General features: G+C 32.9%; 2 protein-coding genes and 1 long non-coding RNA gene across 3 annotated transcripts; 2 read left to right on the plus strand and 1 right to left on the minus strand.

The window, feature by feature from the left end:
- Positions 1-10,174: 10,174 nt before the first annotated feature.
- Positions 10,175-11,654, plus strand: LOC146938826 (RNA polymerase II elongation factor). Its single transcript, XM_085752724.1, has 2 exons — positions 10,175-11,067; positions 11,151-11,654. The coding sequence occupies exon 1, from the start codon at positions 10,324-10,326 to the stop codon at positions 11,020-11,022; it is 699 nt and encodes a 232-aa protein (XP_085608850.1). The 5' UTR covers positions 10,175-10,323; the 3' UTR covers positions 11,023-11,067; positions 11,151-11,654.
- A 1,289-nt stretch (positions 11,655-12,943) lies between these two features.
- On the plus strand, positions 12,944-14,142 carry LOC146938827 (uncharacterized). The gene is made up of 2 exons (XR_015031427.1): positions 12,944-13,353; positions 13,784-14,142. It is a non-coding gene; the product is annotated as an uncharacterized LOC146938827 (long non-coding RNA).
- Positions 14,143-16,840: 2,698 nt separating this feature from the next.
- Positions 16,841-17,374, minus strand: LOC146938828 (histone H4). Its single transcript, XM_085752722.1, has one exon. The coding sequence runs from the start codon at positions 17,284-17,286 to the stop codon at positions 16,975-16,977; it is 312 nt and encodes a 103-aa protein (XP_085608848.1). The 5' UTR covers positions 17,287-17,374; the 3' UTR covers positions 16,841-16,974.
- Between the last annotated feature and the right edge of the window lie 2,583 nt (positions 17,375-19,957).

A 19,957-nucleotide genomic window follows, 5' to 3' on the forward strand; every position in this document is an offset into this window, starting at 1 on the left:
TTTTTGAGTGAAAACTTACTTGACCACAAAATAGCCTACCTTGTGAGAAGAGTGAGTACTTGCTAACCCACTTGAGCCAATAGAATCGGAGTCATCAATTATGAACTGTCAATTCATAAGCACAATGCTTGATGAAGTTGCCTTTAAACTTTTCAAAATTCAGTTCATCTTTGACGCACTTTAGGACTCTGATATGTTTTAATTGTTGAACCCTAAACTTTCATTGTTAATTCGTCCCGTTTGCCTTAGAATAAGGGAACATTCAAATAGGGTTTTTGTTGATTCAAGTTGGGGAGAGAAAGTAGATAAATTCTATGTCAAGTACAATGGTGTAATTTTATTTTTGATCAAAACAACGTGGTGTTGTAAATACAAAAAGAAAAAGAAAGAAAAATCCAAAAATAGAATAAGTTGTCAAGATCAAAGTGTATCATGTGTAAACACCAAGGGTTTGAAATGATTGGTAGGAAAGGTTGTGAATTTTTAATGATTGATACAAGAAATGATCCTCTTTGATAGGCTTTTTGATTTCAATTGCCCCACATATGACATTTCTTTTGTAGCCAAGCCAAGTTATAACCTTATAAAGACCTTTTGATCCATGCTTTGTACTTTTTGAGATGATATTTGGATAGACATATAACTTAATCAAAATGTTAGCTTGATTATTGGATGTGTGTACACTAACCCTTTTTCATTATTTATTTTTACTTTTAAAGTGTGTTAGGTGTGGTTCATAGATAATTATGTTTGTGACTTGAACTTTATTAGAAGATTTTGTGTTTAGAACTTATTTCACATTCATAGTTTATGCTTGGATTAACAAGAACTTCATGCTTGCCCGCGCAATCATAGATGAATCACCACCTGATAATTTTATTTTTGAAACTATCTGAAACTTGTGAAAGATCTTGTCCAAAGCCTTGTAGGTTTCCTTTGTTTTATTTTGTTTGAGGACAAACAAAAAGCTAAGTTGGGGAGTATTTGATAAGTGCACAAAAGTGATACAAATCATAAGATAAAATAGGCATTTTTAGTTACTTGTGTTGCAAGTTATCTAAGGAAAAGCAATTATTTGATGTAAATTCACCATTTATGCTTTATATGCCATGATCAAACCAATTTATGCAGGAAAAAGACAAGCAAGGACAAAGAGAAGTTTGGGGTTGATAAACCACTTAATTATATAATTTGTATCAACTTTTGGTATAAGCCCACAAAAGGGTAGGAACCGTGAAGCTTCAATCAAAAGGAAAAGGAAGACAAATGGAATTTTTCTTCTATCATCAATGAGCTGTACACACAACAAAGAAAGCAATGGCAGCGCAAAAGACAAAGGAAAGGCATCATGCTATGATAAAAAGGGGGCTGCCGCATAACAAAATTGAAGGGAAGAAACAACACAAGAGAAATAGGAAACCAGCTTGCATTTGAAAAATATCTTTGTACTACTACCACACAAGTTACTACACGTGGACAAGCAAGAGAGCAAGTTGTATTTTAGTTAGAATATTTAGCTACATGTAGGACCATGGCCTTTGGATTAAAAATATCTGCACACATATGAGACTAGGTGGCATAGAAGCTCCTCACGTGGGAAAGGAGAAAGAGCAAAATGTTTTGAGCAATTGGTGCCTATAAATACACATGCAGTGAGCAAGGGAAAAAACACGCTTGGTGGCCATGGAACAACAGGCGGCACTCTTCCATATATTTTCTTAGTTAGTTTTTAGAGAGAGGTTAGGGATATTCCTTGAGAGAAACACAAAGCAAGTGGTTTAGGAGTAGATTCAATCTTAGATTCATTGAGACATCAAGGATCTTTGCATGGAATCTTCATCTTTCCTTCATCCTTTGCATAGTTTACATGTCTATGTGTAACTATCATCTACTCTTGTAGTATTGAGGTAATCAAACAAGCTATTATGTAATCTTTTGATCTTTTAATACATAAGGTTCTAGCTTAATAATTCAATATTGTTGTTATTCTTGTTCATAATACTTTCATTGAGATTCAAGATGATTTGGACACGAACTCTTGAATTTATAACTAGAATAACAATCTATCTTAAATTATATCACTCTTGACAAGTTTGTAAATCTTTGATAATCACTTTTAATCAAGAACTTAATGCTTTCGGACATTTAGTCAGGCTGGACACGGTCGATTAAGTTATCCGATCGACTTTGTTATCTTTTAAATGATTTGGTCACAACTGTTTAAAAGATAGGTTATAAAAATACATATCGTTTTATGACACGATCGATTATGTTATCTTTTAAATGATTAGGACACGAATGTTTAAACGATAACTTGGAAATAACAATATCACTTTGGACACGAAGGAGGTTGTAGAAATGATTGTGATAATATTGGTTATAAAGCTAGAATCTGTTAATCGATCGAGAGATTACAGTTGTTACGCTTGGTTGATGTCTCTGACCTCAAGCGGAATTACTCTAATCTCTTCTCGTTTTATTTTTATGTCATTTAGTTAAAATAGTTTTGTATAAATCACAAATTATATTCAGATCCTTAACGTGACAAATATTGTGGAAATATTTAAAGATATACACCATCCCTGTGGAGACGATATAAACGAAAATACTTACTTTTAATCGTATGAAAATACTACATCAATGTATCACCACTTTATGTGGGTTCTCTTTCCAAAGAGTAGACCCGCAATAATTTAAACCAATAAGTGAGTGAGTATTAGAGAGTGTTGCTAGCACTACTCTATTAGACATTTTAAGTGTAAATGTGGTATCAGTCTCACTTGTGATGATTGCTCTTAACCTAATATGATGTTTTGACCCAATGTAGGCTTCCTTTGTATACTCAACATATGATGAACTATTTTATTGGTGTTTGGATATCATTTGTTATTTTTTGGAAGATTTAATTAACTAAATGGTCCCTATAAATATCAAGACTTTTTTTAATTCCTACAAAAATAAATCTCGCTTTTTGGTCCATGTAAAATTTTCGTCGGCATTTTTAGTCGATGTAAAAATTTCCGTCAACATTTTTAGTCCATAAAAAATTCAAAGGAAAATTTTACAACGATTAAAAAATGTGATTTTATTTATAGGGACTAAAAACAATTTGTTTTCATATTTATATGGAATATTTTCTTAATTAACTATTTGTTCTGTAAAACTTTGTTTTAGAATGTCATTAACTTTCATTCTATTTTTGTATTCAACCTCTATTATTTCAAATTCCTTTACATCTAGCCTTTGAGGGATGTGACAATGGAAAATGCAGATGAGTTATGTTGAATTTACAAAATACATGCTTATTAGACATTTTAAAATGATGCATCATTATTTTTTAATTAAGTCTTACTTTTTGGTAATAATAACCCAGAACCATTCAACTTCTTTAACAAACCTATATGATTACCAGTAACTCAATCTATATAAAACACACTACATATTTTCCTCGTCTTGTTTCTTTCATGTTCATTTTTTTTTATCTTTCCTCTTCTAATTTTTTTTTCCAACTTCTCATGAAATATAACATAAACCTCCCTCTATTAAATCACCATCAACCCACCTTTTTTCACCATTATATGTCTTCATTTGATCTTATTTGATTATGTTACTAAATCATTGATGCAAAGAATTTCACATTTAAACGGAGAGATGTTATGTCTTATATAAGTTAACGTTCTAGATTTGATGCAATAGTAGAAAGTGGAAAACATATAAGTGAGGTGACATATATATCTAATGTCTTTAGAATTTGGATGCAGGTGTGATGTTAATCTCACTTGTGTAGTTGCTCTTAGTCTAATGTGATTATCCAACTCGATATAGGATACCGCGGAAGTCCTAACATTTTGATGGATTGTTTTCTGCATTTTTGGATATCATTTGCTTAATCCTTTCTTTCATGAGAAAGAAATGGAGAAAAACTCATTGTATGAAATCACCACCAACCTACATTTTTTAGAGATTTTGAGTTTGGAGTCTTGCTAGTATCCTTGAAGAGATGTAAATGTAAGTATATTTGTGAGAGCTCTTTTATCTCTAAAGTTTTCCCTACATTGCCCAAAATCATCACTCTCTCACCATAATTTTTGTTACTAAAAATAAATTCATTGTGGTTTAGGTTTTTTTTTTCTTTCAATAACAGCGTGAAATGTTTCCTTAAAAAAAAATAACGACATCAAATGTTATGCCTCAAGAATCATTATGGTGCAATCATCAATAAGAAATTATCTTATGTAATTTTTTTTTATAAAATTAGTCATAAATATATTAAATAACCCTTCCCCTCGTTGAGACTTTAATTTTTCATAAAAAAAAAAATGAGTCTTTTCAATGACTATACTATCAAAATCTAGAATTTACGATTTAAACAAAATCGTTTTTTTATGATAAAAAAATGGCTTAATGATGTCTTTCGTCCCTGCAATTAGGCGTCATTTAAAAATTGGTCCCTGCAATCGCTAATCCTGGCAAATTGCCCTTGCAAAGTTTAATCATTTAAAATTTCGTCATTTGACCAACTTAATCACTGCCACGTCACCAGATTAGCAAAATGGCATGGGAATTGACCAAAATACCCCTGGGCTAATTTTTTTTTTCCTTCAAAAAAAATTTTTCCCAAAATTTTGAAAATTCTTTTTTAAATTAAAAAAATCTGAAAATAATTAAAAGTCAAAAAAAAAATTCGGAAAAAAACTGTTAAAATTAAAACTGAAAAATTTTCGGGAAAAAATCGTAAAAAAATTCGGGAAAAAACTGAATTTTTTTTGAAGGAAAAAAAACAAAAACAAAAAATAAGCCAGGGGTATTTTCGTCAATTCGCATGTCATTTTGTTAATCTGATGACGTGGCAGTGATTAAGTTGGTCAAAGGACGAAATTTTAAATGATTAAACTTTGCAAGGGCAATTTGTCAGGATTAGCGATTGCAAGGACCAATTTTTAAACGCCCCCTAATTGCAGGGGTGAAACACACCATTAAGCCTAAAAAAATTAAGTATATTTTAGTTTTGAACGACACATCAAAGTCTGACATACCTCATATCTCAAAGGACGCTTACGGAGGAAATTAAAATTCCTCAACAAAGAGATCCTCACGCTAATAGCGGGGATTGAATCCACACCCTTAAAAGTGAGTGAACTCCATTATTAACCAAGTCAATGTTGTTTGACAAAGTTTTTTTTTTTTTTTGAAGGATCGTTGTTTGACAATGTTGTTACCATATAATGATATGATTTAAAGAACATGTTTTTTAATCCAACCCATGAAATGAGACATTTATAGAATCATCATAATTTAAAAGACCATATTAATGTTTCTTAATTTGTTTTCTCATGATTATACTTAATAAAATGAAAAAAAAATCATAAAAAATGAAAAATAATAAATATTTTAAATTATTCAAACTGAAATATTCGAAATTTAAGGATAATTTTTTATATATATATATTCCCTTTTAAAAAAATGGATGTGAAACAACAATAAGATAAATTAAAAGATTCAACAATTTTTACGAAATAACTTATAGGGTCTTGTTAACCAGTGCCCCGGGGGCATTGGTTAAGGAAGCAAATATAGTAATATTTGCCTTGAAAGATGTGTAATCAATGCATTAAAAGATTAAAAGTGTGTTTTTTTTACTTTCACTTTCTTCTTTTAGCTTCCTTAACCAGTGCCCCGAGGGGCACTCGTTAACATTTTCCTAACTTAAATTATTTGAATTTCAAATTTCTACCTTTTTATTCGTTATAATATGCTTTAATTTTTTTTGAGGGGATACTTTAATTTTTTTATTTCCTTTAATTAAGGGTTTTAAGTAACAGTATTATTTAAATGACATTTTTTTCTTCTTTTTCCGTTTGATAAATCAAAGATCAATCAAATGAGACATTTTCATTCTTATTCCTAGTGATTAAATAAGACATTCAAATCTTTATAAAATCATTCCAAATTCTCTTTTTGTTTAGGGATATTAATGACATATTAATGACTCTTAAACTTCTTTATCATGATTATCCTTAATAAAAGAAAAAAAATATTGAGAACGGTAAGTGTATTAAGTATGCAAATACGTGAAACAATCAATATATTTGATAGAAATGGTAACCACTATACTTGACAAAAAAAAAATACTCTCATACTTATATGAAGAGAGAAAAAAAGATTGACCAATAAGAAGAGAGAAAAAAGATTGTCAAAATCGATTTAGTTTCTGCATCGTTTAATCTTGATCTAATATTTGAGTCCATACATTCAAAGAATAAAGGAAATGCATGCTATTGTATGGGTTCTTTTTCTTCTTTTTTATTTCTTCTCAAAATGGATTATTCTTCTTGGATATTGTTTAGGTGTCAATGGGAAGTGTTCACCTTCTTTATATATCTATCGCAAATTAATTTACAGATTCTTTGATAATTTTTAGGTGTCAACGGTAAGTATTCATCTTCTTTAAATATCTATCACTAAATAAATTTACAAAAATGAAGGGGGCATGATGAGCCTTTACTTTTTCCTACCGAAAATTTAAGTAGCTTGAAGTAAATGTGATATTTGATTGGAGGGCATCCATTAATCTATGTAATAGCCATATATGAAACACTGCAAATAATTATTAGAATAATATGTTTATTTTTTTTTACGACTGTATGTGCATGGTTCAAATTAAAGAATCTGAACTAGGTTGTTCAAACTTTTAAAATTATATAATCTGAACAACACTAGTACAAAGTCGGTGATGTGATTGTTCAAACTTTTAAAATTATATAATCTGAACAACACTAGTACAAAGTCGGTGATGTGATTGAAACAAAAATGCTTAGAAATCAAATGATGAAGGTACTATTGCCACGTTACATTTGCATTTAAACGAAAGTAGTGTGTATGAATTCTATTGATACTTGGAATGGTGTACCAAATCACGTTCTGGCCAAAAGGAATGTGTTTTGGAGGTATATGAAATGGAAGATGAGAAAAATGGTGAGGTGATGTATGATTTTGGAAAACACGCATACACACAAAAACATATATAAGGGAGTTTTAAAGTATATAATCCGAGTTTTTTTTTTGAAAAAATTATAGGGTCCTTTGCAAGATGAGGGATCAAACTATAGAAATAGACATTTTGAATTTTATAACGTCAAATACACTTCAGATTATAAAATCCGCACCAGGTAAAATGAAAGAAATGGAGAGTGTGCGAGAAGGATGAAAGGTGGAAAAAGAAACTATGATTTTTTTAGCACATACATTGTAAAAGAAATCCATTTCAGCCAATAATTTAGTTTTGGCTTTTGGATCCATTGCCTTCTTTTGAAGAAAATTGCTTTTCTCACATGTTTTTTTCTTAAAAACGCATAAAAAATACGTTTTTCCCCAACGGTAGTTAACTACTGTTTGGTTTTTCTAACGGTAATTAACTAAGGTTTCACATTTGCAACTAAAAAAAAGCTCTAACGGTAGTTGCCTACCGTGGAGCATAAAAATTGATTTTTATGGACCACCTTGATTCTTCAATTTTCTGTGCACATCTGAATAATTTAAAATTAAATAAAAAATCGAAACAGTAAGTTGCACTCCAACTTTTTATTGTGCGTTGATTTTGATTAGATTCTTTCTATAAACATAAAAAAGTTGCAAACCATTTAGCCTCGCTAACTAGCTGGCACAAGCATTTACTCAAACCTGTAAACCATTTACCTGTATAGGAACTCGGTTCGAGACCCGGCACCGAGAAAGACTCACGAGCATTTACTCAAACCTCCATAAAAATAATTTTTGTGCTACACGGTAGTTAACTACGTTGGAGTTTTTTTTTTAAATTGTAAATGTGGAACGGTAGTTAACTGTTGTTGGAGGCAAAAACGTATTTTTCATTTGTTTTTGGGAAAAAACACGTGAGAAAAACAAATTTCTCTTTTGAAACTCTAAACATTTTTCCCCCTCATTGGTCCAATATTATTATGAGCTTTCTACCCTGAAAATTGTTCTTTTCACTTCAAAAATTGCTCCATAATACCTCAAAAATATTAAAATGCCTCATTGACAATTAATTGCCGCTTATTAAATGAATCAATTGTAGTTAACTGCTGTTACATTTTGGTTTATTACAGAACAACAACAACAACCCCCACTTTCATGCAAACTAAAAAAAACATCCAATACCCCCAAACACCCTCAAACCAATCTTCATCCAGTTCCTTTCTTCAAATTTAAGCAAACTATCAAAAATATTACAAGTACATATTCATAATTCATTGTATTCACATTGTTAGTTTTATATGCTTTAAAAAAAGGTGGAAATGTTAGTGTTTAGGGTTGGATACATTATTGAAATTTAGGGTAGTTTGTGATTTTTTTTTTTTTTAAACAACATATTTCATTGAATGCCTTGCACAAGAAGTGCATAAGGCTAAAAGTGTTACAAAGCATCAGTGGCTTAGCCTAGCAACACCACACAAATTCGTGGGAGCCAATAAACAGTCAAAGAGGCGCAAAACCAGTACAGGGAGGCAATAGAAAATTAACAGCAAGCCTAAAACAAAAAACCACACTGTCAGGTGCCGAGAAGCTGCCCAATAACAGCAAACAGAACACAGCATAACACCAACACAGCCTAGCCTCCCGTCACCAAAAGGGTCATACCGCCTTCTATACAAGCATTCTCTAGGATTCCAACACCACTCATAGAAGAGGCAAGACGCAATCCTCAACCTCGACAAGGACCAAAACCAAGACACCGCCTTTATATCATCCACCACCTCATCAAAACTCCTCATTTGATTCTTAAAAATCCTCGCGTTCCTCTCCTTCCAAATCATCCATAATGTGGCATGCCAAATCAACCAAAAGGCCTTCCTCAACCGCCTAGAATTAACCTCATCACTCGAACAAGCAAAGTGAACAAGCAAATCTTGCGGAGTAATAAAATTAACCCCTAACCAATCAAAAACCTTACGCCAAATTAATGACGCAACATCACAATGCAAGAAAAGGTGAGACGTTGTTTCGTTACCATGACCACACATAACACATGACGTTGTTTGTGATCTTATAAATGCATGTTTTTCATGTAAATGTTGTTTAAACTAGGTTTACGTTCAATGTGGTAGTTTAAAATTTGAAAAATACAATGAATCAATGTTGTATATTTTGCACTTCAGATGTTTGATGAAATGCCTGAATGAATTTTTCATTGATTTTTTGTCATGATTTTTGTTGTGCAGATGTATGAGCACCCACATAAACACAATGAATCAATGTTGTGTAGATGTTTGAGAACTCTCTAGCGCACAGGGAAAGGCAGGTTGTGAAACCTATGCCTAAGAAGGGATGCAATCGAATGAGTGGTTTGGAGGGAACCTCCCAAGGGTGCTTCCCAAATTATGACCCTCCTCAAGACCTGTGCTATGTCACTGGGGAGCAATTTGCAATCTATTGAGGAACATTACCAGAATGAAGAGCCAGAGCAACATAGCACACCTACATCACTATAACGTCTTCCAACGTTATAGTTTAAATTTTGGTTAACATTCACCGATACCTGATATTTATTTTGGTTAATATGTTTTTTAATAGTTTAAATTTTGTTTAACCATTAACACAAAAATGTCATTGATATCGACCAATCCAATTCTGAGACATCAAGTCAATTCAACTGATTTCCCTCTCTGTTTCACATATTTTTATTTTTAAAAAAAATGACATTGCTACATGTTACACTTAAATTGACTAATGTCACATGATACTATGTCACACAAGTGCAATTTAAAATGGATATATTAATTGTGTTTAGATTTAACGTTGGAGCAATAAATCACTTTTTTTATATCAAAAAACACTACTTTTTTTGTAAAGAACATGAGTTCAAACCAAAATGCAACAAATATAAAAAATAAAAATAGAGGAAGAAAGTGTTTTTTTTTTTATGGTCGGGATTCGAACCCTAGACCTTGCATTGTACATACCAACTGAGCTAACGATGATAGAGGAACAAAGTGTTTGATTTTAAGCTATGGGAACTATTTTTTATTTTCCATAATTTTTTAAAATAAAAATTATTTTTTTCTCAGATGTATCCGTTGGAAGACGGTGTGAAATATTAATTAATAAATAAAAGCATCGTTTTGTTACCGTTAGAATTCACAGATATATGCCTTCCACATCTTTCTCTTCCAACACAACAATAACGTTAACATTCTCTTCTCTCTGTTCTTTCTTTCTGTGCAACAAATTCTCAAAATTCTCTTCGTTATCATCACTATCTATAATTGTTTAATTTCATTTCATTCTTTTTCCTGTGATTATTATTAATTTATTATTACTACGATGGCTGAAACAAACAACACTCATCACATTGTTGAAATCCCAGTAGACCAAGAACATCATCAAAACAACAACAACAATAACAAAGCTTTGTTATGTTCTAACATGTTCGATGCAATCGATGACCACCCTTTAACCGAAATCTCTGAATCACCCGGGCACCTCTTACTCTTAAAGCTTTGGCAAAGAGAAGAAAATCTCTTCGCCAAACGCATTTCAAGAAAAGAAACAAGAATGGATTCAATCAAATCAGAACTTTTTCAACTCACTTCATTCTTCTTCATCTTCCATGGCTTTTTCCTAACACTCCTTTTCACTTCATGGCAAAAAACCCAAATGAATGGTGGTGGAAGTTGTAAGATATGGTGGATACCATCATTGATTTCAGTTTCAACTTCACTTGTGTTTGTGTTTTTGGTTCAAGTGAAATTGGTTAGGTATTGGAAAGTGTGGGAACAGTTACAAAGGGAGAGGAATGATAGTAGAGGTGTTGGGAGGTGTATTCAGGAATTGAGGATGAAAGGGGCTAGTTTTGATTTGTCTAAAGAGTTGCAAGTGAATGGGAAAAAGATGAAAAGTTCGAGTGTTGAGATTAAATGGACAGTGGTTACTTGGTTTAATCGTTATTTGCTTACTGTTTGTCTTGTTTGTTTTACAGGTTTGGCTTTTCCTGCTTCCAAGTTTGTTCTATGTGGTTTGTGATGAAGGTTATGATGATGTTTGGATTTGTTTATTGTTAATGATGAGGTAAAAAAAATCTGTCTTTCTTAATTTGTGTTATTTGGTTTTATGAGATTTGTTTAGTTTTTTATGGTTACTGTTGTTTTCAGCCTCTCTGCCAAAGGAATGAAGCAATGTTGGTCCGATTACTGCACTTGGCTGGGCTCGATTGTTGATGAAGATTAGACCGTTGAGATCACGATATGAGTCATTTGATCGTGATCTAGCTAGTCATGGCGAAGACGGGAATTGTTGATTTAGATCAATGGACTTTGGATCATGGCTCAGCTCGTCCATTTTTACCTAATCAACAAGCATATCATGTTTCTTAAGTTCGTTATAACTAACTTGCTCATTTTGTATTGGCTATATATATAAAGCCTTGTGAGTAGATTTAAGAGAGTTAAGTGGATGAATTCAGATCAAACTATTTAGCTAGAATTGAGTGCAAATATCAGGAGAAGAAAATTCAATTTGCGAGAGATGATGTCATTGCTAGATTCAACCCTTTGACGGATGATCCTTGTAATTTCTCTTATCATGACATATAGTGATATTCAAGTCGGATCCTGTCCCCCAGATGTAGGAGTTTTACTCTGAACTGGGTTACCAAATTCTTGTGTTCATCCTTCATTTTCTTTCATTCATGCGCTTGCCTTTCTTCAAATAAATTGCACTTTTCAATTATCATGTGTTCATCATTGATATGGTGGATTAATCACAACAATTGATTTGAGTGAATCATGGACAAGTACAAAAAATGGCCTCAAAAGGTTTCAATGCAAAGTAACAAATTTAGCTAATAGGATGGATATGAAGCATAATATCCTGTCATTGTGTCAATGAAGCAACACCTCTCGTGTGTCTCAATTTTGGGAGCACTAAAACTAAATGCTATCATTCGTAGTCAATTACTGGTCATTAAGCACCAAAATAAGGGTAAATTTTGTATTGAATTTATTAACATTTTATCACAAGGGTAAATTTTGGTCATTAAGCACCAAAATAAGGGTAAATTTTGTATTGAATTTATTAACATTTTATCACAAGGTTGAGAACCTTGCTTTAAATGATAATTACACTCTTGGTCAAGGCCCACAAATAGTTCAAACTCACTTTTAAATCGATTTGCTAATTTGTTCTGTTTTGTTATGGGTAGTGTTCTTTTGTTTTCTCAGCCTCTACCAAGGGAATGAGTGAAGCATTTTGGTCCGATTGACTAGAGGGTTCAGATTCTGAGCTTTTTATGAATTGTAGAATTTCTATGAATCAATGTTTTAAGCTTGGTGCCAAATTGTTTGAACTTTATTATGATTGGTAAATGTTTAATTTATTACATTTTATGGACAACAATTTTGTTATTTATTTATCCTGTCTGGTTGCATAACAGAGAATAGTAGTGGTGGTTCTCCGATAGAAGAGGTTCCGATGTGGTGGAGAGTGAGATTCTACGATGGAGGAGAATGGTGCCGGCAAGCACATTTGCACTCCGACGTTCAAGTCAGTAAGAGAAAGAGGTGGATTTTGTGCTAAAAAAATACTCCCTCCGTTTCAAAATGAGTGTCGTTTTAGGTGTTTCCACACATATTAAGAAATGCAATGATTAAGAGAAAAAGAATGGTTATTTTACCAAATTATCCTTATTAACTATTGGTTAGTTTTAAAAGTAATACTTTGGAAGTCGTGTGCAGAGTATTAATTGAAGGGTACAGTTGAAAAGAAAAAGTTATTATTGCATTGGAAACTGAAAGCGACACTCATTTTGAAACAATTTTTTTTGGCTAAAGCGACACTCATTTTGAAACGGAGGGAGTATGAAAGAAGCACCACGTTAGCACATTACACGTGATACGAATCGTACCTGGGTCTTTTTTTACTCGGGTAAAAAAAGTTTGTCTTTCTGTATTTATGTTCAAGTTTAATGAATATGCTTCGTCACAGTTTCTCCATTTCACACCATTAAAATGAGGGATTTGGCGGAATACACGGTTATTTTCTCTTGTGTTATTAATTTAGTTTTTTATGGTTTCTGTTTTCTTGAATTTTCAGCCTCTGGGAAGGGAATGAAGCAATGTTGGTCCAATTGGTTTAGACAAGCCCTTTTGAATCAAGGGAATTGGGTGTTGCTGCACTTGGCTCGGCTCAATTGTTGATGAAGATTATACCGTCGAGATCACGAGATTTTGATTTTTGTAAGATCGCAGTATGAGTCATTTGATCTCGATCTAGCTAGCCATGGTGAAGATGGGAATTGTTGATTTAGATCAGTGGACTTTGGATCATGGCTCAGCTCATCCCCTTTACCAAATTTGGGTGCGTGCACAACAAGCAAATCCTGTTTGTTATAACTTACTCTTTTGTATTTGCTATATATATATATAAAGTCTTGGGAATAGATATGAGAGTTAAGTGGAAGAGTTCAGACCAAACAATTCAGATATTCAGTGCACAAAACAGGAGAAAAAAATAACTTGTGAGAGGTGTCATGGTTAGATCTCATCGATTCATGATATCTTTGATGGATGATCCTTATAATTTCTCTTATTATATAGTAATTTTCAAGTCGGATCCTGTCCTCCAGATGTAGGAGTTTTACTCTGAACTGGGTTACCAAATTCTTGTGTTCAACTTGAATTCTCTTTCATTCATTAATTTAGACTTTAGCCTTTGTTCAAATAAATTGCTTTCTGCAATTATCGTGTGTTCATTGTTGAACTGATGGATTACTCATTACTCATGACAGTTGATTCTAGTGAATCATGGACAAATACAAAAAATGGCCTCAGAGGTTTCAATGCTAATTACAAATTTAGCAAGGATTGTAATGAAGTATAAGTTATACATGACAAAATCAACATGGTTGCAACTCAGAAGGTTTTTCTTGACGATTGTGTCACTGTGACTACTAACTAGATATACTGCAAGAGCATAATACGTTGCAGTGCTAGATATTCTGTCATTGTCTCATTGAAGCAGCCCCTCTTCTGTGCTCTTGGCATCTACTCAATCTTGGGAGCACTGACTAATGTAATTTCAATCTTCAATCTTGATCCATTGGGATATCTTATCTTATGAAATAAATGCTTTCATTCATTTACGAAACTCAATTCGTAGTCTGTTAATGATTAAGTACTAAAATAATATGAAACTTGGCCATAGTTTTGTATTTAATTTTTTTACATTTTATCACAAGGCTGAGAATCTTGCTTCAAATGATAATCACATTGTTGGTAAAGGCCACAAGTAGTTCAAACTCACTTTCAAATCGATTTGCTTTGTTATGGTTCTCTTGTTTTCTCAGCCAGGGAATGAAGCATAGCTGGTCTGAGCTTTCGATTTAATGAAATCATGATACGAGTCATTTGATCTCTATTGTAGATTCGCTAGCGGGAATTGTTGATTTTGGTGAAACATGGAGAAGTATTATAACATTATGGGAATGAAGCATTATGACGCAGGAAAAGCTATGTGGTGCAGACATTGACGAAGAAAATCCTTCTTTAATATACACATATAATAAAGTAGTGCCTACAAGTTCTAAGACAACTTACTAATAAAGTAGTGCCTACAATTTCTAAGACAACTTACTTTAGATATGACGATTTTAGTTTTTTCTTATCTACTGCATATCATATCTTATTCTGCAACCATCTGCATAATCTAATATAGAGAGATAATAGAAAGAAGTAATCCACTTTCTCCAAAAAACCCATAACATGAGCAAGATGGTCCAAAATCACTACATTTTGTACAATAATTAAGGTTAGATATATACGGAACAGTTGACATCATGAATGCATTCATATTCCCTGATTAGTATCAAAAGTTTTTCAATTAACAAAAACATTACAAGTGAGATGAATTCAGAAGCAGGAACTCAGTTTCTGTTTGGAACTCAATTTATGTGAAAACTATGTAACTTTACCATCAAAGTTACAAAGAGCTTGTCACCCACTCCATCGATAAACTGATAGTATGTATGCCCCATTTCCTAATAAGAAACAAAGGACCACAAATCAACCAGAAAACCTACTCCAAATCCAACTCCCATGCCTAGGTACAAGGTCTCTCTTACAGAGTCATCATCTTCATTTCATCCAGATGGTGTTGCACTTTTAAAATGCTTTAGTATACATGGTACCCTACAGTAGTGTGAATAGTACTTCTTTGCATTATTGCTGAAATATTTGAAACTACATCTCAATGAACTCTAACAAATGCAGAGTAACCTAACAGAAAATTCATATAATATCAACTACTATCTACATAACCGAAAAAATCATTAGCTTTCTTCACAAAAGTAAAAAGAAACTATAAACAAGCTGAAAAATTTCCAGAACTCATTCAAGACGGAAACATAATAGACCAACATTAATCTCAATTGTGCACATGTAAATTTCTAATATCATCTATACCAGCCACTGTGCTAAACCTACAAACACGGCGACAATAAGATACATAATAAGCAGACACGTAATCAGCTGCAACTTTCTCATTAACTTATGAACCACATATAAAACATAAAAAAAAAAAAAATTATATTTAAAAGAATACTATCATACGATTAAAACACGTAAAAGAAACAAAAAGGAATAGCATAAGCTAGATTCATAGTTGACCAGAAAATATTACTTCATTCAATTGCAATCTTGTTAAAACTTACAAAGGAACAGAACCAAGTGAAAACCAAAGTAAGAATTATAAGGAACAATCGCATGCTCCAACTAAACAGTCAAAACATAACACGCAAAAGAGTGCTTCTTCTTCAATCTCCAAATCCATAAAGGATTCTTCCCTGTCTCTTGAGAGCATAAACAACATCAGATGCAATTCTCATAAGATGTATGCAGACAACATATTTTAATGGTGTGCAGAACTTCAATGTGTTTTATCTGCTGTCAAATGTAACCAGTAACAATTACAGTTTCAATGTCTTTTTAGCTATATATCTCCAAAAAGGCTACATGAAAATAATTAGAATGGACCCTCAATTAGAACTATTACCCTTTAAATCTTACTTAATTGTACACAACAATTTAGAATTTTTGATATGTTTGTTATCAATGCTGTGTAGAAGCCACATCAAGAACAAGTCAAACTGTTGGCCCTTTAATACATACTCCATTCTACGAAGATTCTGCAATTCAACAAATGCACCAGGGCAAATGACAGCACCCAGACTACTCAGAATGTTCATCGGCCCTCATGCCTACCTCATGCCGCATTATCAATTACCAATCTCTAATCTCATCCTACGGCTAATAAGAACATGTTAATCAGTCTTTCTTTACCAGTGTATGTTATACATTTCATTGTTTGCATTGAGTTAAGAGATAAGAATCATGAATGGTTTAAAGATTGAAGCAGAGTGCACGTTGGAATAGCTAGTAGTATTGGCGAAACCAATAAATTTGATGAATTGAACTTACGAAGCATCGAAAACAAACAATTTCTCGAATTCTAGTTTCTCATAGTTGTGTAACAGAATCCTATAATTGCTTTAGTTCTCTTTACAAAATTGAAACTAATTTCAATAGTTATCAAATGCAGATCAACATAATAAAAAATTCATATAATATCAGGTACAATTCTCTTTACAAATAGGTGTATTACCATAATTCATTGCAAGGCAGAAACATAATGAATGACATTAATTTCATATGTCGCAATTTACAGATGTAAATCCATTATGCACAAAACTTGAATCTCTAAGACAGACATGAGCTCTAAGACAGACATGGGGCAACAATCAGAAATTTAATCAGTGAGCAAATTTAAAGAACATAAAGTGGAATCATAATTCAACAGAAAAGATTACTTCATTAGATTCAAATCTTGTTGAAACTTACAAAGGAACAATCTAAATAAGCATCTTAAAGAACAATTACACAGGTAAAGCATAATAGAACAAAGAGTGCTTCTACTTCTTCATCTTCAACCTCCAAATCCATAGAGGGTTCTTCCTTGTCTCTTCAAAGCATAGACAACATCCATGGCTGTCACCGTCTTCCTCCTAGCATGCTCAGTGTATGTAACTGCATCACGAATGACGTTTTCCAAGAAGATCTTCAAGACACCTCTGGTTTCTTCATATATCAATCCACTGATTCTCTTGACACCACCTCTTCTTGCCAATCGACGAATGGCAGGTTTGGTGATACCCTGGATGTTATCACGAAGAACTTTCCTATGCCTCTTTGCACCTCCCTTTCCAAGTCCCTTACCTCCCTTTCCACGGCCTGACATTTTCAAGAGAAAATTTGAGGAAACGAAATACAAAATTTGGGGATCTAGGGTTTTGAAATTGTAATTTGAATTTCAAGTGTGAAGAATGAAGAATGAGATTGGGGTATTTATGGTATCACAAATTCAGAGCGGGAACTAGAAGAAGCAAATGAGTTTTTCAACTATTGGTTTCCGTCGTTGGATTTGAAGTAATCGACGGTTTAAACGCTCGATCCGTGCGTATTGCGTAAATGAATAGTGAACGTCGATAAGCAATATTTTGACGGTCCGATTTTGTTTTGTTCACTTGTGCGGATAAGCGCTTCGGTTGTGTTTTTTGTGTTTCTGGTAGATGCATTTTGTGTTTCCTTTGGGAAATTTTTTTTTGTCTGCCTAATATTGAAAAACAAATTCCAAATCTGACCTACATCAAAAAGAAAGTCTAAAAATGCCCTATTTTTTCTCTTTCTCTTTATTCCCCGCAAAACAGGTTTGGGGGGTGTCCTTCCCAGCAATTTCGTTTTGGGGGGAAGGCCCTGTTTTTTTGTCTTATTATGTTATTCCCCGCAAAACAGGTTTGGGGGGTGTCCTTCCCAGCAATTTCATTTTGGGGGGAAGACCCTGTTTTTTTGTCTTGTTATGTTATTTCCCGCAAAACAGGTTTGGGGGGTGTCCTTCCCAGCAATTTCATTTTGCGGGGAATAAAGAGAGAGAGAAAAAGTAAGGCAGTTTTGGACTTTCTTTTTCATGTAGGGCAGATTTGGAATTTGCTTTTCAATATAGGGCAGACAAAAAAAAATTCTTTCTTTGGTCAAACGATATCCTTCATTTTTTTTACTGTTTTCTAGCTCAACCGAGGCAAGTAGGTACCATTCAACAATAGTATGATGAAGAATGAATATCGTACTTTGGACATATCTTCGACTTCAATATTAAAAAAAGGCTAAAATATGCTTTTGGTCCCTGCAAAAAAAAACTTTTGAAATCAGTCCCTGCAAAATTTTTTGTTTTTTAAAAAGGTCCTTGGGCCCACTTTCTTGCTGATTTGGCGCATTTTTGCTTATGTGGCAGGTGCTGACTGTGTAAACTTGTATATGTGGCATCCAGGTGGCAATTATTTTATTTTAACTAATTAAAAAACATTTTAAAAAATCAGAAAATATATTTATGAAATTAAAAAATAACATTTATTTTCAATTTATTAAGGTTTATGTCATTCTTCTTCTTCCTCCATACCCGTCTCTCCTCTCATCCTCTTCACATTTCTGGACAAAATACTGGAGGAACAATAAGCATAAAAAAACAGCCAACTAAAGATAAAATCCAAAACAATACACCACTTGAAACCATGAGAAACAACAAAGAAAGCCATGGCATCAAGTCTTGGAGAAGCATCTTTTCCAAAAAGTGAGCAACCACCACCACCATCGCCCACCGACCACCACCATCACAAATTCAGAATCTCAAATTCATCTGAATCTCAAATTCGAGCAAGACAAAACTCGAACCCAGATTCAACATCGATAGGCAGAGGGAAAAGTTGCGTTATTTACATTTGATTTGGGAATCAATCAAATGGGTTTGTACTTGTTTAGAGATTAATAAAGATGGGTTAAGTGGTAACATACTTCACTGTTTGTGTTCTAATGGAGGATCCAAAGGTTCACTTACCTAGTGTAAAAGAGATGCTATTTGTAATTCCAGATTTGTTGGTGTTGTTGTTGTTGTTGAAGAAGACATGAAGAAGATGAGAAGAGGGAGAAATGTCACAAACCCAAAAAAATCAACAAAAATTGGGTTTGGATTGAAGAATAAAGGCTAAAGGTGTGGTGTTGTGGTGGATACAAGGATGAAGAAGATGAAGAGGGATGGAGGGATGAAGGCTGCCGAAGAAGAATGGGAAAATTGGAAACCTTCCCCTTTTTTAATTAAATATTTTTTTAATTTTGAATAGCAAATTTTATTTTAGTTAATTTTTTTATAAAATGTTAAAATAAGTTAAATGCCACGTCTGCGCCACATGTACAAGATTGTACAGTCATCATCTGCCACCTAAGCAAAAACCAACCAAATCATCAAAAAAGTGGGGCCAAGGACCTTTTTAAAAAACAAAAAATTTTGCAGGGACTGATTTCAAAAGTTTTTTTTACAGGGACCAAAACCCAAATTGGCTATATTTGCAGGGACCAAAAGCATATTTTAGCCTTAAAAAAATTAGAAAGTTCTATTTAAAAAATTTGTGTGATAAGATACATAAAAGAAATGATACATGTATTATATCTAAAGTTAGCTCTTGGTGTCACTTTTAAGATCGGTTGAATCGATTTAATAAATGATTGAACTGATCATAAAAGTACCAACGAGAGTTAACCCTAGCTGAAAAATACCATGAAGTTAACTCTAGCTGAATTAAGAGAATGAGTAATTTTGAAATGAAAAATAGTAATTTTTAAATGTCAAATATCCTAATTACTTTGACAAAATGGCCTTAGTTTAAGTGAAGATACTCTAATTGTCAACTGATATTGGTGTTCTTATGTGGTTCACCTAAAGGTGAAAAATTGTACTAGTATTATTATTGCAGTGTGACATTGTTTAAGGAATACGTAAAAGAAAGTTTTGTTTTGAAAAGACAAATCAAACACTTGTCAAAGTCATAATTACACAAATTTTTAAGCAAAAGTTATTTCTT

This window comes from Medicago sativa, chromosome 3, assembly GCF_051527215.1.
Source record: "Medicago sativa cultivar Bolivia chromosome 3, Bolivia_mono, whole genome shotgun sequence".
Taxonomy (NCBI): Eukaryota; Viridiplantae; Streptophyta; class Magnoliopsida; order Fabales; family Fabaceae; genus Medicago; species Medicago sativa.